A 26,313-nucleotide genomic window follows, 5' to 3' on the forward strand; every position below is an offset into this window, starting at 1 on the left:
GATGTTATTGTTAGAATATTGTTCAGTTTTGTTGAAAACAGTTATTTGAGTCCACCATCTTTAACATGATTTTATTTTCCCTACCATTCTTTTTATTTAATAAATTCTCATTTTCTTAAAACTTGTTTCTATACAAATGCAACGTTTGTCAACAAAAGACATGAACAAACCAGGTGAGGCCCTGCTCCTTTGGATCATATATTAGAAGGGAGAACAGGGAGCTAAGTGCTTATTTGACATTGGGTCTTCAAGGATAAATCATAAACAGAAAGTGAGTAGATTGTCACGGAACATGCCAGATATTGCAGGGTATGGTCTGGGAAGGTTTCTGCATGGCAGACAAGGAACAGAGAACCAGGACATGCATGTACCCATTGGATTTTGTGTCAAACAAAGATCAAACTCAAAAGCCCAAGATAACAAAAGGAATAAATACCACCAAGAAAAGTCAGAGAAGAGCCAGCCTCACCCATTCTCAGGACACATAAAAACAAGTGTGGTCAAATAAACAGGGCATAGGGACAAGAATGACACTTAGATCAGGGGTGTGAGGTGGCCCTCATGATGAGGCCTGCAGAGAGGTCAGCATGGGCTCCTTGGAGTCTGATGAAACATCAGCACCTGACTCACTGCCTTTTCCCTCTGCAACCTGATTCTGGTGGACTCTTCATACTGTCTTTCCCACATTAGAAGCCACTGACCTTCTATTAAAACCATTTTTTTTTCCTTTACTGCTGTGGATTCCAATTTTTTTTTTGTTTACTGTGCATAGTAATCATGCCTTTTACATTAAGATCAAGCATGTGTGCACATGGAAACACACAAATCCTCATGTATACACACACACACACACACACACACACACACACACACACACCCACACATAGAAACAGCACTGAACAAAGAGAATAACAATTCAAATAGTAACAGGAAGGAACTATGCTCAGCATCTTACATGTAAGAACTAAATCTGTCGACCACCTTAGGAGAAGGGATACCACTTATCCCCATTCTTCCAGTGAGAATATTACCATTTTAGGATGGATTTATTGTCTCCCAAATTCAAACAGCTACTGTGTGGTAGATAACAAGATTCAAAACTCCTACACTGATTCCAAAATTTTGCATTTAATATCATTTAGGAAAGTGTTTTATCATTTCTTCTTGATATATCACCACTATTTTTGTAGATTATATATTTCCTTTTGTCAATTATGGAATTTTTCCTTTCGCTCATATTTCTAGTGGGTGTTCATACATTGAGATGTCTTGACACCATAAATATATCACTCTTGTCTCTTTCGGACAAGTGGGTTTTTGCTGCTTTGTTAGTTATTCTGGGCATCAAGGGGATACACCTAGGGTTGGAATGCAACCAGAACCAGGGAAGCTTTCTCATCAACATGATCTCTCATGAACCACCTGGGCTTATTAGACCCTTCTCTCCCTTCTTCTTTTTCTCTTACTTTAAATTTTTTATACTTCTCAAAATACAGAACAAAATGGTCATATTAAAATAGAGCACCAAGTTACATGTTCATGGGTGTCTTACCACCTGGAATTTGGGGACTTTTCTATATTCACTAGAGTAATGATAATTTGATGTTGGGAGCTTAACTAGTACATTTCTTTCCTAAATAGTGTAGATGGAGGTGAGAAGAGCCTAGTAGTCACATGGTCCCAGGACTCCACAGTGTGCCAAAATGGGACCCTTAAAATGCAGACTCCAGGATGTTAACCAACACCTGGAAATAAGGAATGGATCCATTTTTGTTGACAGGATTTCTTGGAAACAAATTAATGAAGTGCCAGGAACACCATGTGAATGAAGAACTCCTGTGTCTTCAAGTCTCATCTGTAGCAAGGAGGTCACCTCATTCCTCAACCTTCCCTGACACCACCTCTCATCACTCTCCCTCTTGCTCCTCTCCTGACTACACTGGCTCCATTTTGAGTCCTGGATATCCCTCCAGGGATCAAATCAGGTGACTTCCTCAGGGACATTGCACTGGCCCTTTCTCTTACAGGGCACACACATCCCTAGTTAATTCTATCTCCCATGCAGATTTCCCTAAGGTTTCTTGTCAAGTGTCATGTTGTTTTACATGTTCCTGAACTCCCAGTAAAGATAACACCCTATCCACTTTATTTTATGCCTGCTTTTATTCCCACATGTCATTGAAGTTATAGCATTTCTACCATGTTACTAATGTTCATTTGTATTAAAATTAATCACTTTTTTTCCTAATTTCTAGTCATCAAACCACCACATGGGACCAGGCAATGATACCCACATTTCAGGATTTCTTCTTCTGGGATTATCAAACAAACCAGAACTGCAGCACCTCCTATTCGGGCTTTTCCTCTCCATGTATGTGATCACTGTGTTTGGAAACCTGCTCATCATCCTGGCCGTCAGCTCTGACTCCCACCTCCACACCCCCATGTACTTCTTCCTGGCCAACCTGTCCTTTGTAGACATCTGTGTCACCTCTACCATCATCCCAAAGATGCTGGTGAATATACAGACACACAGCAAAGTTATAACCTATACAGGATGTATTAGCCAGATCTGCTTTTCCCTACTCTTTGCAGGCTGGGAAGACTTTCTCCTGGCCGTGATGGCCTATGACCGCTTCGTGGCCATCTGCCACCCCCTCCACTACACGGTCATCATGAACCCCTGGCTCTGTGGACTCCTGGCTCTGCTGTCCTGGATCATGAGTGCCCTGAATTCTTTAATACAGAGTTTAATGGTTTTGACGCTCTCCTTCTGTTCAGAGGTGGAAATCCCCCACTTTTTCTGTGAAATCCATCAGATGATCCAACTTGCCTGTTCTGATAACTTTCTTAATGACACAGTGATGTATGTTTCAGTTGTGGTCCTGGCTTGTGGTCCCCTCTCTGGGATCCTTTATTCATATTCTAAGATTATTTCCTCCATATATAGAATCTCATCAGCTCAGGGCAAGTATAAAGCATTTTCCACCTGTGCATCTCACCTCTCAGTTGTTTCCCTATTTTATTGTACGGTCCTGGGAGTGTACCTTAGCTCTGCTGTTACCCAGAGCTCCCATGGAAGAACAGTAGCCTCAGTAATGTACACGGTGGTCACGCCCATGCTGAACCCCTTCATCTACAGCCTGAGGAACAAAGACATAAAGGAGGCTCTGATAAGATTCTTCAGGAGGGCAACTATAGCCAGGTGATGGGTATTAAGGAGGGTACGTGTTGTGATGAGCACTGGGTGTTATAGGCAACTAATGAATCTTTGAACACTACTTCAAGAACTGATGATGTCTGTATGCTGGCTAACTTAACATAATAAAAAATAATAATAAATAGAAGGGCAATTGTCCTGGTGGTGAAGAAGTGCCTTGATTGTAGGGCTCAAAGTCATCATTTTTGATCATTGTGAAATAGAATTAGCTCCTATAAATTTCCAGAAATTTCATTTTTTTAAAATCCAACTTCTCTATACAATTTCAGAATACTCCATTTACAAAGCTTTCTGCTCTATCTGATGTACATACAGTTTTTCCTTGGTTTATTTTTATATGTCCCCACAGTTCTTCCTAACCTTGCATCAGGAATATTTGGAAATTTCCATATATTTTACAAGAACACTTTGAATTCTTAAAAATGATTTCTTTTCATTCATATATTCTTTGGAGAAGTGTCTGTTCATGTCTTCTGCCCATTTTTTGACTGGGTTATTTGTTTTGTGAGTGTTGAGTTTGAGAAGTTCTTTATAGAGCTTGGATATCATCCCTTTATCTACAGTGTCATTTGCAAATATCTTCTCCCATTCCATGGGTTGCCCCTTGGTTTTGTTGACTGTTTCCTTTGCTGTGAAGAAGTTTTCATCTTGATGAAGTCCCAAAAGTTCATTTTTGCTTTTCTTTCCCTTTTCTTTAGATATGTGTCCTAAAGAAGATGCTGTGGCCAACATCCAAGAGGTTACTGCCTATATTATCCTCTAGGATTTTGATGGATTCCTGTCTCACATTGAGATATTTCATCCATTTTGAATGTATCTTTGTGTATAGTGTAAGGGAATGGTCCAATTTCATTCTTCTATATGTAGCTGTCCAAGTTTCCCAGCACCACTTATTGAAGAGACTGTCTTTTGTCCATTGGATATGTTTTCCTGATTTATCAAAGATTAGTTGACCATAGAGTTTAGGATGCATTTCTGGGCCCTCTATTCTGTTCAATCAATCTATGTATCAGTTTTTGTGCCAATACCATGTAGCCTTGATAATCACAGCTTTGTCCTATAGCTTGAAATCAGGCATTGTGATGCCCCTAGCTTTGCTTTTCTTTTTCAACATTGCCTTGGTGATTCAGGGTCTTTTCTGGTTCCATACAAATTTTAGGATTGTTTTTCCAGCTCTTTGAAAAATGCCAATGGTATTTTAATAGGGATGGCATTGAAATTGTAAATTGAAAAAATGCTCAATATCACTAGCCATCTGGGAAATACAAATCCAAACCACAATGAGATACCACCTTACACCAATTAGAATGGCAAAATTTAACAGGACAGGAAACAACAAATGTTGGTGAGGTAGTGGAGAAAGAGGAACCCTCTTACACTGTTAGTAGGAATGCAAGCTGGTACAGCCACTCTGGAAAACAGTATGGCAGTTCCTCAAGACATTAAAAATAGAGCTACCCTGTGACCCAACAATTGCACTATTAGGTATTTACCCCCAAAATACAGATGTAGTGAAAGAAGAGCCATGCACACACCCAATGTTCATAGCAGCAATGTCCACAATAGTCCACAATAGTCCACAATAGCCAAATAACTATGGAAGGAGCCGAGATGCCCTTCAACAGACAAATGGATAAAGATGTGGTCCATATGCACAATGAAATATTACTCAGCCATCAGAAAGGATGACTACCCAACATTTGCATCAACATGGATGGAACTGGAGGGGATTATGCTAAGTGAAATAAGTCAAGCAGAGAAAGACAATTATCATATGGCTTTACTTATTTGTGGAACATAAGGACTAACAGGTAGAACATTAGGAAAAGGAAGGGGAAAATTAAGAGGGAGAAAACAAAGGGGGAGATGAACCATGAGAGACTATGGACTCTGGGAAACAAACTGAGGGTTTTGGAGGGAATGGGGTGGGTGGATGGGCTAGCCCGGTGATGGGTATTAGGAGGGCACATATTGCATGGAGCACTGGGTGTTATATGCAAACAGTGAATCAGGGAACACTACATGAAAAACTAATGATGTACTGTATGGTCACTAACATAATAAAAAATAAAAAATAAAATAAAAGTTAAAAAATAAAATAATAAAATAGAGTTTTGTTATATAATTGTAAAAAATGTAATAAACCTGAAAAATCTGTTTCCTTATCTCTAATTCAGGTGGATGTTGTTAGGAATAAATACAGCATTTGGAAATATTTGGTGAGTCCAAAAAGTCTTTCATGGGTTGAAGTGTATGTACATATATGTATCTGTGCATTTGTACATTACTTCATACAAATACACTCTTACACATGTATGTATAACACATACTAAATAATCCCATCTTTTGTGTTGAAAGGAAATCTGAAAGAAATTTGAAGAGGATAGAAATCAAAAGAGTAATTTTGAAAAGGTATGAAATTAAAAGAATATAGATATTTAGACACAGCCTGATGTGGGGCTCGATCCCATAATGCCGGGATCACGCCCTGAGCCGAAGGCAGACGCTTAACCGCTGTGCCACCCAGGCACCCCAGAATTTATATTTTTAAAAAAACATATTTAAATCTAAAGTCACAGGACACTTGACTGGCTCAGTCAGCAGAGCAGCAACTCTTTTTTTTTTTTTTCTTTAAAGATTTTGTGTTTTTTTTGTTTTGTTTTGTTTTGTTTTTTGGGTTTTTTTTTTTTTTTTGGTTATCAGTAAATTTTTTTGATGTTTTTTTATTATATTATGTTAGTCACCATACAGTACATCCCTGGTTTCTGATGTAAAGTTCAATGATTCATTAGTTGCATATAACACCCAGTGCACCATGCAATGCGTGCCCTCCTTACTACCCATCACCAGCCTATCCCATTCCCCCACCCCCCTCCCCTCTGAAGCCCTAAGTTTGTTTCTCAGATTTTGTTTTTAACTAATCGCTTAAACAATGTGGGGCTCAAACCTACAATCCTGAGATCAAGAGTCACCCACTCCACCCACAGAGCCAGCCAGGCAGCTGGAGCATGCTACTCTTGATCTCAGGGTCATGAGTTGAAGCCCTACATTGGGCATAAAGATTACTGCAAACATAAATAAAAGGGGCACTTGGATGGCTCAGTCACTTAAGGGTCCAACTCTTGATTTTGGCTCCCAGCATGATCTCAGGGCATGGATTCAAGCACCATGTCAGGCTCCATGCTCAGTGAGGAGTCTGCTTAAGGCTTCTCACTCCTTTCTTTGCCCCGCATCTGTTCATGTATGGGCCCGTTCTCTCTCTCTCTCTCTCCAAAATAATAAATTAATCTTTAATAAATAAACAAATAAATAAAGTCAGTCAGTGATATTTATATTTTAGCAATGGGGAATTCACTTTGTCCATTCCATTCAAACAATGGAGCAGAAGCTCCAAACAGACTTTATATTTTTTCTTCCAGTTAAGATCGGCTATCAACACAAAATACCCTTACCCAAGAGTAGAGAAATGAATTAATTGAGAAACCAAAATTTGTTTGCTTCAAAACAATTTTCTTGGATAAATGTCTATATTTCATTCCTATCTCTGCTGTAACAAATTACCACACTAGATGCTTCAAAAAACAAATTTATGCTCTTACTGTTTTCGAGGTCAGAAGCCTGAAGTAAGACTCAGTGGGCTAAAATCAAGATGTCTGCAGTGCCTGGTTCCTTATAGATGCTCCAGGAGAGAATCTTTTCTTTCCTATTGCAGTTTCTAGTGACAACAAGCATTCTTTGGCTCACTGCCCTCTCTCCATCTTCAAAACCAGTGACATGGCATCTTCAATCTCTCTCTGATCTGACTATTCTGCCTTCCTCTCCCAAATTCAGAGAACTATGATGATTATATTAGTTCCAGCTGCATAAATGGGCCAATCTTAGTTTAAGGTGAGCTGCTTAGCACCCTTATTCCATTTGCTACCTTAACCTTCCTCTTCCTAAAAAAAAAAAATAACATATTCAAAATTTCTGGGTACTAGAATGTGGATGACTTAGCACTGGTTGTTATACACAACTAATGAATCACTGAACAGTACATCAAAAACTAATAATGTTCTATACGTTGGCTAATTTAACATAATAATAATTTAAAAAGAAACAGTGTCAAAGGCAAAAATAGTAATAATGAAGAGGCTCTTATTCTGCCTACTCGAAAGACTTTTCCAGAAGTGTTTTATTTGGTACCACTCAAGGGTTCTAATAAGAAACACAGAATTTATCACAGCCCTGAGAATGACTGGATACACTAGTCATTCAAAATTTAATGCAAACATGACTTTTTTTCTGAGGAAGACGTACAGCCACCTGCCCCTTACTCTATCACAGGACCACAGGCTTGCTACTCAGAGTGGTCCACAGACCATGACCTGCAGCATCAACACCACTCAGGAGCTTGTTAGAAACGCTGAACTGCTGGGCCCACCAGCACCTGCTAAAGCAGAATCTCCATTTGAACCAGAATCCTAGGTGATTCACGTGCAGTTTAAAGTTGGAGAAATGCTGGTCTAGAGTATGTTTTCTCATGTTCTCAATCTGACCTTTGAGGCAGGGTCACTATCTGTGTTGGGAGCTCTCCTGCTCAGTGGAGGTGTTTAGCAGCGTCTCTCGGACATTGCCAGATGTGCCCAGGGGGAAAGGACCACCTCTGCTTGGGACCACTGGCACAGAGATTGAAAACTGGGAGCAACCTGACAGAATGCAATCAGAACCCACCCCTTTCTGCAACAATAACTTTGAGAAGCTCACTAAATTCTTCAAGCCCCATGTCTCCATGGGGAATGGAGTTCACACTAGTGTTGCCTCACAGAATGGACCTGTATCAATATTAATTCAGGCAATTCCTATATGGTGATAAACTCAGATTATAGTACAGAAAGAGTTCTAAATGTATCTCTTACAATTAACAAACATTTTATAATTACATTTTAAGTCACAGCCTGAACTTGTGATGGAAGTGTGGAATTTCTAATTGTTTTGGCAAAACTGTCTTGAAGCCAAGGAGTGTAGAGTCCAGGGTTTTATATTAAAGGAACAAACTTTTCGTCTTCATTGGAAAAGGGAAAAGTAACATACTAGAGATATTAGGGGTTATGTCTCCACCACAAGTAAGTCGATGCTTTGAAAGACCCAAGGGACCTAATCAAGACTGATTCCTCAGTCTTAAACAGGAGAAAATGGTCACTCAGGAGTGGGATAAGGGGCTGGGAGTTTAGATCTCTGAAAAGCAGAAGAAGTTATAGAAAAAGAGTAAGAAAAACTGACTTCACTTGGCTTATCACCCAGTCTTCTCAGAAAAGAAATTCAACAGGAAAAATGTCCTTTGTGTCCAAACTAGTGTCCCGGAGGGAAATCATGTGCCTGAAGGTGGAACAAGAGGGAAATGATGCTAATGAGCAGACCGAACCAGCTGTAAATACTCCTCTGTTGCAGTCCCGCAGCACAGGCAACCTCGGGCTGGACAAGACCTAGTGGTTTCTTGTGCAGTCCTAAGTCTGGATGGGGCACTGAGGTCTGACTTATTCCTGCTGTCTTGTCTGGGGACAGAGCTTCATCCTCCATCATCTACTAACCAGACAGGTATTTTGATTTCCATGTAGGGACCTTCTTCCCAGAGACCCCATCTAGATGAGTTTTACTGCCCAGTAGGGACTGCAGGAGAAGGTCAAGAGAATGAAAGTCAAGAGCATTTACCTGAGTCACCTGAGGGCCAGTCCAGCCCAATCTAGAGCTGAGAGTTTGCTGTGGCTGTTTGCTGGCTTAAGAAATGTATTGATTGATTCATTTACATATTTATGATGCTAAAAATAGAAGTGAATATTGAACTCAGAAATGCAAGGTTCAACATTAACAACCAAATCATAATAATGGAAATCCAATAAGTCAAAGGGATAGGAAGCATAAAATAGAGCATGAGACCAAGGATCTTTGCAGGTAACTACAGTAGAAAAGTCAAGTATTAGCTGCGGAGGGACATACAGTGAAGCAAGGATATTTCTTTCATTTTTAAGATGGGACATAGTAGACTATATTTCCGTACTGATTAGAAAAATTCAGACAAAAGAATTCTCACAGGGACATCCCTGAAAGAGCAGTATATGAAACTAAGTATCACAGTACTACCTCTTTCTCGAGTATTCAAATGAAAGTTTTTGCATGTATTTTGTGAAAAAGGGTCTGCTAATGAGCTTCCTTTACAATTACCTCATTACCTGTGAGCCTGAACATGGTCTGGCTTAGCTCGCCACCCACTTTCTCTGTTGAAAATTGTCTGTGGGAGTCCTTGGTGTTTGCATAGTGGGGTCGGAGTGGTTTTATTCCTGTTTTTTATTACATTCTTTCAATGAAAGAATTGCTGTTTATTTCACTAATTTAGCTACTTGCCATTCTGCTTTTTTATGTATGTGTAGATGTATTTGTGCAGAATGTGTGAGAGCGTATAAACTTTGTGTGGTGAAGTCTGTGAGTTACTCATAATATCTTCCCTCCACTGCTTTTTCTAGGTAGGTTTTTTTTTTTTTTTTCTGGAAGAATTGATCTGTCACCTTAACATTATTCACTTGTGGATACCTGCTGTCCAAAAAATGAAAGTGAACGTCCTTCTGCATACTCACGGCTCTCAAAGCACTCTTTGTACATTTTTCTGACTAGTGTTCATGTCTCTGTATTCCTTGTTGTTCCTTTTGGCTTTTTTTTTATTGGATCTCTTTCTAAAACAGAAAGGCCATCCCTTGGAAGGCGTTCTTCTTTATGTTTCACCAAGAACCACCTTTACCTTCCATAAGCACACTTGTCCCATATCTCTTTATGTGAGATGAAACTAAAACTTTAGATACTGCTTCTCTCCACATTACAAGACTTTTCCCAATTCTTTATTCCCGAGTCTTTGGCAATCTGATTTAGATTTGTACCATTGTCAATTTCATTAAATTCTCACTCTTTTAAATCTTTTTGTTCAGAAGTTGGTTTGGGAACTTCCTTCGATTTTGTTTAAGACAGTTGTTTTGAGCCATTCCACTTAATCTAAGTGCATTTTCACTATTCTTCTTTCCTTCAAAAAATTTCATTTCTTCAAAACTATTCTGTGTTATGCACACGTATACATTTACACACTTTATTTGGACTGTATAAAAAGACATCTATGAATATCGTAAGTATTCTTTATGTTCTGGCTCAATCTTTTTTTCTAGTTCTCCTCCCCCAGTGATCCTGACTCAGGAGTACCTTATACTCGTCCCTCTAGTCAACCAGTGCAATGTTGCTTCATTATTTCAACACCTGCATGACATTTCATGGTGTGGTTGTGCCATTTACACTTTTGAAGGACTTTCATATTTTTTCCCATTAAATTATGTTATTTCCATGGTACAAAATATTTTTAAATACTTAAAACCAAGTTTTACAACCAAAACCTACCAAAGAGAAGGATCTGGCCCAGAATGTCCATTTTGCAGACTGAGGAACAATGACTCAAAGAATATCTTTATTTTTTAATATTTTATTTCTTTTAAGTTATTTCCATGCCCAACAAGGGTCCTGAACCTACAACCCCAAGCTCAAGAGCCCCATGCTCTACTGAATGAGCCAGGCAGGCGTCCCAAAGAACATTTGTATTTTGATATTTGCAAACTTCCATCAACAATCCAATCTTTTCCAACCAAATTGAAATGCAGCTTTGTCATGTATTAAATGTCATACATAATGAGACCTAATTCCTGATTCATTCAGCATATACTAAAAGAGCATCTGCTACGTTCCAAAAATTTCTAAGAAATTTATATGTAACATGCTTTTATTTCAAGGTCATGAGGAATTTAAATATTCATCCATGTTGATTTTGTGGAATTACTGCTCCTGTAGTTCCTGTTTGAGTTAGTTCTCAGAAGTCCCTTCAATGTTGTTGAATACGGTTGTACTGAAACTGCTCTCTTTAACCCGGTTTTATCTCCTCTGTCATTCTTTGTATTTCATAATGTCTCATTTTCTTGAATTTGTTTCCATATAAGTGCATATGCATCCACACCCATAAAGAAAAACTTGAACAGCACAGGTGAAGTCCTTGCTCCTTTGGTCCTTACATCAGGGTGACAGACAAGAGTGCAGTGAGATAAATGTGAGCAAGAGATAATGTCCTCGGATAAGTCACATGTAGAGTATTCAGAGTAAGAGGATAGATTGCCATGGGGCGTTTAAGATTTTGCAGGGTCGGCCTTTGCATGTTGGACAAAGAACAGAAATGTGAGTAGTTGTACTCATCGGACTTGTCAGGAATGTGACTAAAATCCAAAGCCTAAGAATAACAAACAAACAAACAAAAAAAAAGATGTCACATAAGAAAAGTGATAAAGGGACTCACCTCATCCTCTATTGGACCAAACAAAAACCAACTGGTCAAATAAATACAGAAACGGTAGAGGAAAAACAAGTCACCTGCTATCTGGTAATAAAAATGCCCAAATTTTGTGAAGGGTTGGTTTATTCTTTTTACTCATTTTTCTCTTGTGACGTTCAATCTATAGGGTGCTTCACACCATAAAGATGTCACTGATTTCTGTTATGGGCAAATTTAATTTTGCTCTTTTATTATTTTTGCTGGGTATAAATGGGATGTAACCAGGACTGGATGCCAATAGCATCAAGGAAGCTTTCCTTCCTCGCAGTGTCTCAGGACAACTGAGCTTATTAGATCATTTTACTCTCTATGTCCATTGCATTTCTCCCTCCCTCTGTCTTTCTCTATCTCTCTGTTTATCGAACACGATTTTTTTTGCTGATGTTATTTTTCTAATTTTTTATTTAAATTCAATTTAATTAACATATAGTATATTACTATTTTCAGAGGTAGAATTTAGTGAGTTATAATTTGCATAAAACACCCAGTGCAGGAGCACCTGAGTGGCTCAGTTGGTTAAGCCTATGGCTCAGGTCATGATCTCAGGGTCCTGGTATTGAGCCCCACATCTGGCTCACTGCTCAGCAGGGGAGTCTACTTCTCCCTCTCCTCCCTCTGCCCCTGCTTGTGTGCTCTCTTCGCTCACTCTCTCTCTCAAATAAATAAGATCTTTAAAAAAATTATTTAAAAAACCACCCAGTGCACATTAAATTATGTGCCTTCCTTAATGCCAATCACCCAATTACCCCATCCCCATCCAGCTCCCCTCCAGCCACCCTCAGTTTGTGTCCTATAATCAAGAGTCTCTTATGGTTTCCTTACCTCTTTGTTTTTATCTTATTTTCCCTTCCTTTCCCCTATGTTCATTAGTTTTCTTTTTTAAATTCCGCATATAAATGAAATCATATGGTATTTGTCTTTCCCTAACTGGCTTATTTCACTTTACATATACACTCTATCTCCATCACATTGTTGCAAATGGAAAGATTTGATTCTTTAATAGCTGAGTAATATTGCATTTTATATGTATCACATCTTCTTTATCTATTCATCTGTTGCTGGACATATGGGCTCTTTCCATATTTTAACCATTGTGAACATTGCTTCTATAAACATTGAGGTGGGGATGCCTGGGTGGCTCAGTAGGTTAAGTGTCAGCCTTCGGCTCAGGTCATGATCCCAGGGTCCTGGGATTGAGTCCTGCAACAGGCTTCTTGCTCAGTGGGGAGCCTGCTTCTCCCTCTTCCTCTGATCTTCCCCCTGCTTGTGCTCCCTTTCTCTCTCTGACAAATAAATAAAATCTTTAAAAACAAAACAAAACATAGAGGTATATATGCCCTTTAAATCATCATTTTTGTATTCTTTGGATAAATACCTAGCAGTGCAATTGATGGGTTGTAGAATAGCTCTATTTTTAAGTTTTTGAGGAACCTCCATACTGTTTTCTAGAGTGGCTGTACCAGCTTGCATTCCAACCAACAGTGTAAAAGTGTTCCCCCTTCTCCACATCTGGGCCAATATCTGTTGTTTCCTGAGTTGTTAATTTTAGCCATTCTGATTGTGTGAGGTGGTATCTCAGGATGGTTTTGATTTTAAATTCCCTGATGATGAGTGATGTTGATAATTTTTTTTCATGTGTCTCTTAGCTGTTTACGATTGTACAAAAACCATAAGATATCTAGGAAGAAACCTAACCAAAGAGATAAAATATCTGTACTCTGAAAATTGTAGAACACTTATGAAAGAAATTGAGGAAGCCACAAAGAAATGGAAAAACATTCCATGTTCATGGATTGGAAGAACAAATATTGTTAAAATGTCAATGCTACCCAAAGCAAACTACATATTCAATGCAATCCTTATCTAAATACCACCAACATTTTTCACATAGATGCAACAAACAATCTAAAATTTGTAGGAAACCAGAAAAGGCCCTGAATGTTGAACACAATTTTTATGCTTCCTTAGACACAGGTCAGAAAGTGGCCATTGCAAAATGGAGCCCCAAGAGGATTTGTCCCTGGGAAGCGATGAATAGGAATTTCTGGGTATTATTTCTGCATTCCTTATGGAAAAGGTAATATGATGTGTAGGCATTCATATCCTAAACAGTGTGTTGGGGTGGGTGGTGGGGAGGTGAGAGGGACATAGAGTTAACACACACCAGGAAGACATGGTGTGGTATGTTGTGTGTATGTGACAATGCATGTGTGTGTGCATGTATGAGTATGCATGTGCACATTCCTGAGGGCAACTTGATGAGTGAGAGCAGTCTTCAGAGCAGAGATACACAGACTCCTCTATTTCAAGGTGACCCTTATAATACAGAGGCCAAACTTAATCAACAGATGATACTAAGGAGGGGTGTCAATTGACAGGACCTTATTGGAATGAATCATAATGTGCAAGAGGTACGTAGTGGGGACCAGTGACTCCCTGTGTCTTGAACTCAAAGCAGCTATGAGTCCACGTGATTCTATGAATTCATTACCACCACCTCTCATCATGCTCCCTACACACTGGCTTCCTTCCGAGCCTTCATTTTCTGACAGAAGCACTTCCTTAGAGCCTTTGCACTGGCTTTTCCCTCTACCAGGAAGACATCCCATCTTCCACCCTTTCTTCCAAGAGGTATCTGTTCAAATGTCACCTTCTAAGGTACTCTTGACTGAACACCCAACATAACACCCCATACACTCTTTCCCTTAACCTGCTTCTGTATTCCTCATAGCATCTGCCCCATCTCAAGACTATTTAATTTTTATATCTGCTTCTGTCCTATCACCATCATAGAATTGTAGGGACTTTTGTTTTTCAACACCCACTACTTTATGACTAGAATTCCCAAAACACGGTCAGCACTCTATATGTTCCTCAAATGCATAAAATAATTTCTTACTAAAAATGTAAATTACCCAACCTTTTGGGGAACATCTGATGTTGTGATGAAAATTCTTAGTCAGAGAGGAACTGGTAATCCTCTCAAGGGGCCCATATCCATTCACATGATATTGCAGTTAGTTTCTTGACTGGAAAATATAAATTGTTGCATTTCCATAATGTGAGCAATGACAATTTGTGTGAAAATTAGTTGTGCTACTTTCCCTTGTGCTGGTAGTCACTCCATCACATGGGCCCAGGAAACAATACAGGAATTTCAGAATTCCAGCTTCTGGGATTTTCAGAGAAACCAGAACTGCAGCCCCTCATATTTGGGCTTTTCCTCTCCATGTACCTGATCACGCTGTTTGGAAACCTGCTCATCATCCTGGCTATCAGCTCTGACTCCCACCTCCACACCCCCATGTACTTCTTCCTCACCAACCTGTCCTTTGTAGACATCTGTTTCACCTCCACCACCATCCCCAAGATGCTGTGGAACATCCAGACTCACAGCAAAGTCATAATCTATGCAGACTGCATCACACAGATGTACTTTTTCATACTGTTTACAGGGCTAGACATCTTTCTCCTGAGTGTGATGGCTTATGACCGCTTTGTGGACATCTGTCACCCCCTGCACTACATGGTCATCATGAACCCCTGGCTTTGTGGACTGCTGGTTCTGGTATCCTGGATCCTGAGTGCCTTGCATTCCTTATTACAAACATCTATGGTGTTGCGGCTGTCATTCTGCACAGTCTTGGAAATCCCCCACTTTTTCTGTGAAATCAATCAGATGATACAACTTGCGTGTTCTGACACCTTTCTCAATAACATGGTGATATATTTTGCAGCTATGTTGCTGGCTGGTGGTCCCTTCCTTGGGATCCTTTTCTCTTACTCTAAGATAGTCTCCTCCATACTTGGGATCTCATCAGCCTAGGGCAAGTATAAAGCTTTTTCCACCTGTGCATCTCACCTCTCAGTTGTCTCCTTATTCTATTGTACAAGCCTAGGAGTGTACCTTAGCTCTGCTGCTCCCCAGAGTTCCCACGGAAGTGCAGTGGCCTCGGTGATGTACACAGTGTTCACCCCCATGCTGAACCCCTTCATCTACAGCCTGAGGAACAGAGACATAAAGAGGGCTCTGATGAGATCTTTGTGGGTTAACAGCTCTAAAAGGGCCAATCTTCATGGGGCTGAAGAAGTCCCCACAGTTGCAGGGCTCAAATCCTGAGCCAAATGTTAAGATACTTTGATCAGATTGTGGAAGTGGAACATTCTTCTTTTATTTTTTTCCTAGAATTTCTTTTTTTTTTACCTTTCTGTATGATTTATGCAACTCATTTTATTAAACTTTGTGATATCTCTGATACCCAAGAGATCTTCCCTTTTTCATTTCCTATTCTCTCAATGTTATTCCTAACTTTGAGTGTGAAATGTTTGGAACATTCTCACTTATTCAAAGGACTACATGAATATGTTAAGGATAAATTCTTCTTAAATAAAATGTATCATAGTGAGCATTTTTTTTCTTTTGTTTGACTGAATACTACTCCTATGGAAAATAAACTCTTAGCCACCACAGCTATTTAAATAAGTTTATAACAGAGAAAAACCTGAGACCACTATGCTTCCCTTTTGTGAACATCTTTCCTTTGTGGATCACAACCTTAACTGCTCTGCCAGAGAATACACCTCTTTTATTTAAATTCAATTAGGCAACACAGGGTACATCATTAGTTTAAGATGTAGAGTTCAGTATTTCATCACCTGCATGTAACACCCAGTGCTCATCACATCACATGCCCTCCTTAATGCCCGTCAGTTACCCCATTACCCTACCCATGTCCCCTCCAGCAACCCTCAGGTTTTTTTTTTTTCCAGAGTTAGGAGTCACTCATGGTTTGTCTTCCTCTCTGATTTCTTCTCATTCAGTTTTCCCTCCCTTCCCTTATGATCCTCTGCACTATTTCTTATATTCCATATATGAATGAAACCATATGATAGTTACCTTTCTCTGATGACCTATTTCACTTAGCTTAATACCCCCAGTTCCAATCATGTTGAGGTAGATGGTAAGTATTCATTCTTTCTGATGGCTAAGTAATACTCCCATGTGTATATGGACCACATCTTCTTTTTTTAAAAATATTTTTTATTATATTATGTTAGTCACCATACAGTACACTCCTGGTTTTTTATGTAAAGTTCGATGGTTCATTAGTTGCGTATAACACCCAGTGCACCATGCAATACATGCCCTCCTTACTACCCATCACCAACCTATCCCATTCCCCCACCCCCTCCCCTCTGAAGCCTTCAGTTTGTTTCTCAGAGTCCATAGTCTCTCATGTTTCATTCCCCTTCTGATTACCCCCCCTTTCTTTATCCCTTTCTTCCCCTACCGATCATCCTAGTTCTTATGTTCCATAGATGAGAGAAACCATATGATAATTGTCTTTCTCTGCTTGACGTATTTCACTTAGCATCATCTCCTCCAGTGCCGTCCATGTTGCAGCAAATGTTGAGACAGACCAATATTCCTGATGAACATGGATGCCAAAATACTAAAAAAGTTCTAATCAATAGGCACATACTTGCAGACCAGAGGCCTAAGCCTACAGTGAACATCATTCTCAATGGGTTTTCCCTTAAGGTCAAAAACATGACAGGGATGCCCACTCTCACCACTATTGTTCAACATCATACAAGAAATCCTAGCATCAGTAATCAGACAACAAAAAGGAATAAAAGGTATCCAAATTGGCAAAGAAGAAGTCAAACTCTCTCTCTTTGCAGATGACATGATACTTTATGTGGAAAATCCAAAATACTCCACCCCCAATTCTAGAACTCATACAGCAATTCAGTAATGTGGCAGGATACAAAATCAATGCACAGAAATCAGTTGCTTTCCTATACACTAAAAATGTAACTGTAGAAAGAGAAATTAGGGAATCGATTCCATTTACGATAGCACCAAAAACCATAAGATAGCTTCGAATAAACCTAAAGAAAGAAGTAAAGGACCTATACTCTAGAAACTACAGAACACTTATGAAAGAAATTGAGGAAGACACAAAGAGATGGAAAAACAGTCCATGCTCAGGGACCAGAAGAATAAACCTTCTGAAAATGCCTATGCTGCCCAGAACAATCTAGACTTTCAATGCCATCCTGATCAAAATAACAATGCCATCTTTCAAAGTGCTGGAAGAAACAATCCTAAAATTTGTGTGGAACCAGAAAAGACCCAGAAGCACCAAGGAAATGTTGAAAAAGAAAAACAAAGCTAGGGTCACCATGTTGCCTGATTTCAAGCTATATTATAAAGCTATGATCACAAAGAAAGCATGGTACTGGGACAAAAACAGACACAAAGACCAATGGAACAGAATAGAGAACCCAGAAATGGACCTTTGACTCTATGGCCAACTAATCTTTGACAAAGCAAGAAAAAAACATCCAGTGGAAAAAAAGACAATCTCTTCAATAAATAGTGCTGGGAAAATTGGACAGCTATATACAGAAGAATAAAACTTGACCACTCTCTCACACCATTCACAAAGATAAACTTCAAATGGATGAAACACCTCGATGTAAGACTGGAATCCATCAAAATCATAGAGGAGAACATAGGCTGTAACCTCTTTGACATCGGCCACAGCAACTTCTTTCATGGCACGTTTCCAAAGGCAAGGGAAACAAAAGCAAAAATGAAATTTTGGAACTTCATCAAGATAAAAAGCTTCTGCATATCAAAGGAAACAGTCAACAAAACAAAGAGGCAGCCCATGGAATGGGAGAAGATATTTGCAAATGACACTACAGATAAAAGGCTGGTATCCAGGATCTGTTAGGAACTTCTCAAACTCAATAACCAAGAAACAAATAATCAAATCAAAAAATGCGCAGAAGATATGAACAGACACTTTTCCAATGAAGACATACAAATGGCTAACAGACACATGAAAAAATGTTCAACATCATTAGCCATCAGGGAAATTCAAATCAAAACCATACTAAGATACCACCTTACGCCAGTTAGAATGGCAAAAATTAACAAGGCAGGAAACAACAATTTCTGGAGAGGATGTGGAGAAAGGGGATCCCTCTTACATTGTTGGTGGGAATGTAGGTTGGTGCAGCCACTCTGGAAAACAGTGTGGAGGTCCCTTAAAAAGCTAAAAATAGAACTACCCTATGACCCAGCAATTGCATTACTGGGTATTTACCCCAAAGATACAGATGTAGTGAAGAGAAGGGCCATATGCACCCCAATGTTCATAGCAGTGTTGTCCACAATAGCTAAATTGTGGGAGGAGCCGAGATGCCCTTCAACAGATGACTGGGTTAAGAAGATGTGGTCCATATATACAATGGAATATTATTCAGCCTTCAGAAAGAACGATCACCTAACATTTACAGCAACATGGACGGGACTGGAGGAGATAATGCTAAGTGAAATAAGTCAAGCAGAGAAAGACAATTATCATATGGTTTCACTCATTTGTGGAACATAAGGAATAGCAGGGAGATCAGTAGGAGAAGGAAGGGAAGAATGAAGGGGGGTAAACAGAAGGGGGAATGAACCACGAGACACTATAGACTCTGGGAAACAAACTGAGGGTTTTAGAGCTGAAGGGGGTGGGGATGGGCTAGCTTGGTGAAGGGTACTAAGGAGGACATGTATTGCATGGAGCTCTGGTGTTATATGCAAACAATGAATCGTGGAACACTACAACAAAAGCTAATGATGTACTCTATGGTAACTAACATCATAATTAAATAGAAAAACCAATCCATATAGGATCCTAGCTCAGTGCATGGTGCATAAAAAGATCTAAATATCTCATAATTAACAAACTTTTTAAAATAGAGCACTAAATGGCAGCTCTTAATTTGCATAATCAGCATGAATCACCTTATCGGTTAGTCAAAAGCATCATGAAGACAAGGGCACAATACCAGTATGTTTATAACAAATTAATGTACTCTCTCTTGTTGAAGAGGGGAATGGCAATTTTCTAGATATATCACAGGATCTTCTCTGCCATAAGACAATGCCTTGGAGGTCCATGAGACCTGGTTAAGCAGGTTCCTCACTCTTAGATTTGGAGAAAATATTAACTCAATATTGGAATAAGATGCAAGGGGGTTAGAGCTCTGGAAGGCAGGCAAGATCAGAGAGAAAAAGTAACCAAAACTGAATTCACCTGACTTTTAATACAGTCTCCTGGGAACAGAGAATTGGCAGGAACAAATATCGTTTCTGTCCAGACCCATGTCCCATGGGAAAGTAATCTGCTCAGAGGTGATAGTAACAAAGNNNNGAAAGAGTGCCTAACGAGCAGACACAGGAGCTATAAATATCTCCTCTATTGCAATTTCTTACTGTGGTGCATCCTTGTGCAGGAAAGGACATGATTGTTGCTTTTGGGTTCCTAAGTTTGGCTGGGGAACCCATGCTTCACTGCTTCCTGCTGTCCTGTCTGAGAACAGGGCTTCAGTCTCCATCACCAACCATCCAGAGATGAATTCACTCCACACACAGGCTTTCATCTTATAGACCCTACCAAGGTGAGTCTGAGAGCTCAGGAGGTATTTCAGGAAAGGATCAGAGAATGTGGAGCCTGAGAACCTTTACCTGAGGTCACCTGAAACCCTAACCAACCTATCCCCAAGCTGAGAGACTGTGTGTTTGTTTGCTGGGTTGACAATTAAGTTTAAAATAATTTAATGTATTTTAAAAAGCAGTTTTCATTGGACTCAGCATTATAGGTTTCATGGTTGACAATATGTGGTGAGAATTGAAGTCAGTTGGATGGGATGGAGGAGAAATGAGGGATGTAAAGTGCTTCCAGTGAAGTTAGAACATATTCAAGGAGTTTACAGCTAAGGGCAGTAGGAAACCAGAGTATTAGGCTTGGAGGTGTGAGCAGTCAAGCAAGAGTATTTTTTAAAAATTTTCAGATAGGCTGGTGATATAGGCTGGTGATGGGTAGTAAGGAGGGCACGTATTGCATGGTGCAGTGGGTGTTATACGCAACTAATGAATCATGGAACTTTACATCAGAAACCAGGGATGTACTGTATGGTGACTAACATAATACAAAAAAATATTATTTAAAATTTTTTTAAAAAATTGCAGATGGATACATTTAGTTTGTTCTGTATTCATTAGCAGGATCCAGGCCCATGGAGGTAAGTACTACCTTTTGACAGCAGTTTTTGAGACATACGTTTCACAGTATCCACTCTCCCATTACTATTCACCAGAGGGGGAAAATGTACTTAATATACATGAAGGGATATACCAATGAACATTAACTTGTACTCTTTTATTAGGAAGGAGGCTGAATTTATTTTTGACTTTCTTAGCCATTTACTTCAGATATGCAAATTGGTTTTGCAAATGCATTGCTTTATGTACTGGGATCTGTGTGTTTTTATTGTGTTTGGATCCCATTCTTTCAAGAAAAGAATGGCAATTTTTTCACCAAGTTTCTGTTTGCCACTTACTCCTTGTATTGTGTAGAGATGTATTTATGGGATGGCATGAGAGCCTACATATTGTGCGGTCAAGTCTATCAGTTTGTCACATCATGTCCCCCTCGTTGCTTTGAAACATTGAAATTCTTCTGCATCCTTAGTAGTAAGAATTGCTTTTTACACATATTGCCGTCTTATTGCACATCAAGTTGTCCTTATTTCTATCATTTTATTATTTGGAATTAGATATTTTTTAAAAAATAGCAGTTACCTCCTGTCATTATGTGAAACACCTTGTTTTGTATTCAACTAAAGATCCTGTGCATCCTTTTCATAAGCATGACTGAACATGATAAAATTATAATTTTAGCTACTGCATCCTCTCCTGTGGATTAAAAAGTATATTTTCCTATTCTTTTATTTCCAAGCTTTTACCCATGTCATCCTGAACTCGAGACCCTTTCTGACGTGAATGTTACTGTTTTATATCTTTTCTGTAAGATGTTAGTATTAGCATATTGTTCACTTTTAAGACAGTTAATTGAATCCACCGTATTTAACATGATTTATTCAATTACCATTATTTCTATTTAATGAATTCTCATTTTTAAAAAACTTGTTTCTATACAAGTGCACACCTTTGTGAACACAAAGAGTCAAACAAAGTAAGTAAGGCCCCTGCTCCCTTGGATCACACATTATAATGGAGAACAGGGAACGAAGTGTTCATATGACACAAGGTCTTCAAGGATAAACCATATACAAAAAGAGGATGGATTGTCATGGAACATGGAAGATTTTGCAGAGTATGGTCTGGGAAGGCTTCTGCATGGCAGACAAGGAACAGAGAACCAGGAGAGGCATGTACCCATTGGATTTTGTGTCAAACAAAGATCAAACCCCAAAACCCAAGATAACAAAGGAATGGATGCCACCAAGTAAAGTAAGAGAAGAGCCAGCCTCATCCATTCTTGGGACACATAAAAACAAGTGTGGTCAAATAAACAGGGCATAGGGACAGGAATGACTCTTAGATCAGGGGCCTGAGAGGACTTCATGATGAGACCAGCGAGCAGCTAGCATGGGCTCCCTGGAGTCTGATGTAACATCAGTACACACGCTGACTGCATTTTCCCTCTGCAACATGGTCTTCTGACATACTCCTCATTCATACTGCTTTTCCCACATTAGCAGCCACTGGCCCTCTATTAAAACCATTTTTTTTCCTGCAGTGTATTCCATATTTTTTCTGTTCACAGTAAACATGCCTTTTACATCAAGCATGTGTGCACATGCAAACACACAAATCCACGTGTATGTACATACACACACACACACACACACACAAACACGACTGAACAAAGAGAGTAACCATTCATAAACTAACATGAAAGAACTATGCTCAACTTTTTACATATATGGACTCAATCTGTCAACCAAATCAGGAGGATGGATACCACTATCTCCACTATTCTGGTGAGAATATTAACATTTTATTTTTTTATTATGTTCAATTAGCCAACGTACACTACATCATTAGTTTTTGATGTAGTGTTCCAAGATTCATTAGTTGCATATAACACCAGTTCATTTTAGAATGAATTGGTTGTCTTTCCATATTCAAACTTATAATGTGTGGTAGATCCAGGATTCAAAACTCATTCACTGATTCTAAAATTTTGCATTTAATACCATTTAAAATGTCTTTTTATATTTCATCTAGATAAATTCCCACTATTTTTGTGCATTGTGTATTTACGTGTGTCAGTTATGGAATTGTTCCTTTCCCTCATATTTCTAGTGGGTGTTCATACATTAAGATGCCTTGACACCATAAATATAGCACTCTTTTCTCTTTCGGAAAAATGGGTTTTTTGCTTTATTGGTTATTCCGAGCATCAAGGGGATATGCCTAGGGTTGGAATGTAGCCAGACTTAGGGAAGCTTTCTTGTCATCAAGATCTCTCAGGGACCACCTGGGCTTATTAGACCTTTCTCCCCACTCTTCCTTTTCTCTGTCTCCTTTTAGTTTTTTGTACTTCTCTAAATACAAGACAAATTGGTCATATAAAATGGAGCATAAAGTTACATGTTCATGGGAGTCTTGTGAACTGGAATTTGGGTACTTTTCTATATTCATTAGAGTAATGATAATTTGACATTGAGACCTGAACTAGTATCATTTCTTTCCTAATTATTGTAGCTGGGGGTGAGAAGAGCCTGGTAGTCACATGGCACCAGGACTCTGTAGTGTGCCAAAATGGGACTCTTGAAATACAGACACCAGGATGTTAACCAACACTAGGAAATAAGGAAGGAATCCCTTTTTATTGACAGGATTCCTTGGACACAAATTAATGAAGTGCAAGGAGCACCATGTGAATGAAGGACTCCCTATGTGTTGAAGTCTCAGCTGTAGTGGGAAGGTCACCTCATTCTTCAACCTTCCCTGATACCATCTCTCATCACTCTCCCTCTTCCTCACCTCCTGACCACTCTGGCTCCTTTGGGGGTCCTGGATATAAAAAACAAGTGCTTTCCTCAGGGCATTTGCACTGGCTCTTTCTCCTGCAGGGTACACATTCTCAGATAACCCTGCGTCTCCTGTGCAGATTTTCCTAAGGTCTCTCTTCAAATATCATGTTGTTTTACATCTTCCTGAACTTCCAGTAAAGATAACACCTCATCAACTTTCTTTTATGCCCACCTTTATTCCCAGATGTCATTGTAATTATAGCATTTCTGCCATGTTACTAATGGCCATTTGTGTAAAAATCAATCATTTCTTTTCCTGAATTCTAGTCATCACAACCACCACATGGGACCAGGCAATGATACCCACATTTCAGGATTTCTTCTTCTGGGATTATCAAACAAACCAGAACTGCAGCCCCTCATATTTGGGCTTTTCCTCTCCATGTACCTGATCACTGTGTTTGGAAACCTGCTCATCATCCTGGCCGTCACCTCTGACTCCCACCTCCACACCCCCATGTACTTCTTCCTGGCCAACCTGTCCTTTGTAGATATCTGCGTCACCTCTACCATCATCCCAAAGATGCTGGTGAATATACAGACACAGAGCAAAGTTATAACCTATCCAGGATGCATCAGCCAGATCTATTTTTCCACACTCCTTGCAGGCTGGGATGACTTTCTCCTGGCTGTGATGGCCTATGACCGGGTTGTGGCCATCTGTCACCCCCTGCACTACACAGTCATCATGAATCCCCAGCTCTGTGGACTGCTGGTTCTCATGTCCTGGATCGTGAGTGTCCTGAATTCCTTATTACAGAGCTTAATGGTGTCGTGGCTGTCCTTCTGTTCAGAGGTGGAAATCCCCCACTTCTTCTGTGAACTCCATCAGATGATCCAACTTGCCTGTTCTGACGCCTTTCTTAATGACACAGTGATATATGTTTCAATTGTGCTGCTGGCTGGTGCTCCCCTTGTTGGGATCCTTTGTTCATAGTCTAAGATTATATCCTCCATACGTAGAATCTCATCAGCTGAGGGCAAGTACAAAGCATTTTCCACCTGTGCATCTCACCTCTTGGTTGTCTCCTTATTTTATTGCACAGTCCTGGGAGTGTACCTTAGCTCTGCTGCTACCCAGAGCTCCCACGCAAGTGCAGTGGCCTTGGTGATGTACACGGTGGTCACACCCATGCTGAACCCCTTCATCTACAGCCTGAGGAACAAGGACATAAAGGGGGCTCTAATGAGAATCTTCAAGATGGAAGCTATAAAAGGGACAATTGTTCTGGTGGGAAAGTAGTGCCCTCGATTGCAGGGCTCAAAGCCATGTGTTCTGTATGGACAAATGTTTTTGTGACTTGTCCCACATAACAGACCACCTGGACCTGCATGTACATAGGCAGGCTAAGGAATGTTGTTTGTGAGACTCCTGCTGTGGGAATAACCTTGAGAGCCTAGCTGATTAAAGTATACTATGTGGGCTCCAGTTCAGAACTGATCCTTCTGGTCTGAATGCCAAGAGCTACAAATCTTGTCTCATTCCCCCTCCTACTCCCAGCTGGGCTGGTCCCCGAAATGGAATCCAGGAGAGGAGGTAGGCACACATAGCCCAGGCTCTTTGAAAATATGGAAACATGATAACATGGAAATGCAGCTTGCTCCAAAATGCCTGTAGGGGAACAGATGTTTAATATCAAACCCTGTTATTTGCCCTGTCAATATGGCCCTTATTGGGATGGTCAGTTGAAAGTCTCACCTTGGAGAAGGGTGCTCTGTCCAGGCCTCTCAATCAGGACTCCAGTCTGGCTGTCTCCAGGACCTTCCCCAGCTGATGAGGTTGTATGTTGTAGGTACTGGTTTTAATGTAACTTTGCCTTATTCTCATTTATTGCCTACTGTTACTTTCATCTGTGGGTAGACTGCTTTCCTCTCCTCTCTCTGTTAGGTTTCTATAATAATAATAAAGTTTCCCTTCCTTTTCAAAACCAAAAAATGGCTGCTATAAATCTTTTGTGGAAAACATGATTCTTTGATCATTGTAAAATAGAATCTGCTCCTATGTATTTCTGGAAATTTCCATTTCTTAGAATTCAAAATTTCAATTCCAGAAAACAACACAATTTCAGAAAACAGTGTTAACTAAGTTTTCTGCTGTATCTGATATGCATACAGTTTTTCCCTTGGTCCATTTTCATACGTTCCCACAGTTCTTCCCAAACTTGGATCAGAAATATTAAATATATGAGAGAGAGAGGGAGAGAGTGTACACTTTCATTTTTATTTTATTTTATTTTATTTTATTTTATTTTATTTTATTTTAATTCCAGTATAATCAACATACAGTGTTACACTAGTTTCAGGCATACAATATAGTGATTCAAAACTTATATACATCACCCGGTACAGCACACTATACCCATTCATCCATCAATGAACATCTAGGTTGTTTCTGTGCCTTGACTATTGTAATTATGCTGCAATCAAATTGAAGTATGCATATCTTTTTGAATTTGTGTTTTTGTTTTCTTCAGATAAATGCTCAGAAGTGGAATTGTTAGATCCTATAGTATTTCTATTTTTAATGTTTCAAGGAACCTCCACACTGTTTTCCACAGTGGCTGCTCCAATTCACATCCCCACCAACTGTGCATGGGGTTCCCTTCTCTCCACATCCTCACCAACACTTGTTGTTTCTTGTCTTTTTGATACCGACCATTCCAAGAGGCATGAGGTGATATCTCATTGTGGTTCTGATTTGTGTTTCCCTAGTGATTAGTGATGTTGAGCATCTTTTCATGACCTGTTGGCCATCTGTATGTCTTCATTGTTAAAATGTTTATTCAGATCC

The 26,313-nt window shown here is 39.5% G+C and overlaps 1 protein-coding gene and 2 pseudogenes across 1 annotated transcript; all 3 read left to right on the forward strand.

Annotated features, from left to right (window-relative positions):
* The first annotated feature begins 2,270 nt into the window (after positions 1-2,270).
* On the forward strand, positions 2,271-3,209 carry LOC103681588 (olfactory receptor 7A10-like). The gene has a single exon (XM_008711172.2). It carries the CDS (start codon positions 2,271-2,273, stop codon positions 3,207-3,209), a length of 939 nt encoding a protein of 312 aa, XP_008709394.2.
* Positions 3,210-14,668: 11,459 nt separating this feature from the next.
* Positions 14,669-15,568, forward strand: LOC103681587 (annotated as a pseudogene).
* Positions 15,569-23,516: 7,948 nt separating this feature from the next.
* LOC103681586 lies at positions 23,517-24,765 on the forward strand (annotated as a pseudogene).
* The last annotated feature ends 1,548 nt before the right edge of the window (positions 24,766-26,313 follow it).

Source organism: Ursus maritimus, unplaced genomic scaffold (assembly GCF_017311325.1).
Source record: "Ursus maritimus isolate PB19 unplaced genomic scaffold, ASM1731132v1 scaffold_37, whole genome shotgun sequence".
In the NCBI taxonomy this organism is placed as follows: domain Eukaryota; kingdom Metazoa; phylum Chordata; class Mammalia; order Carnivora; family Ursidae; genus Ursus; species Ursus maritimus.

What these genes read in the sequence shown, in the direction of transcription:
- LOC103681588 (XM_008711172.2), top strand. Translation starts at nt 2,271, where the DNA reads ATGGGACCAGGCAATGATACCCACATTTCAGGATTTCTTCTTCTGGGA.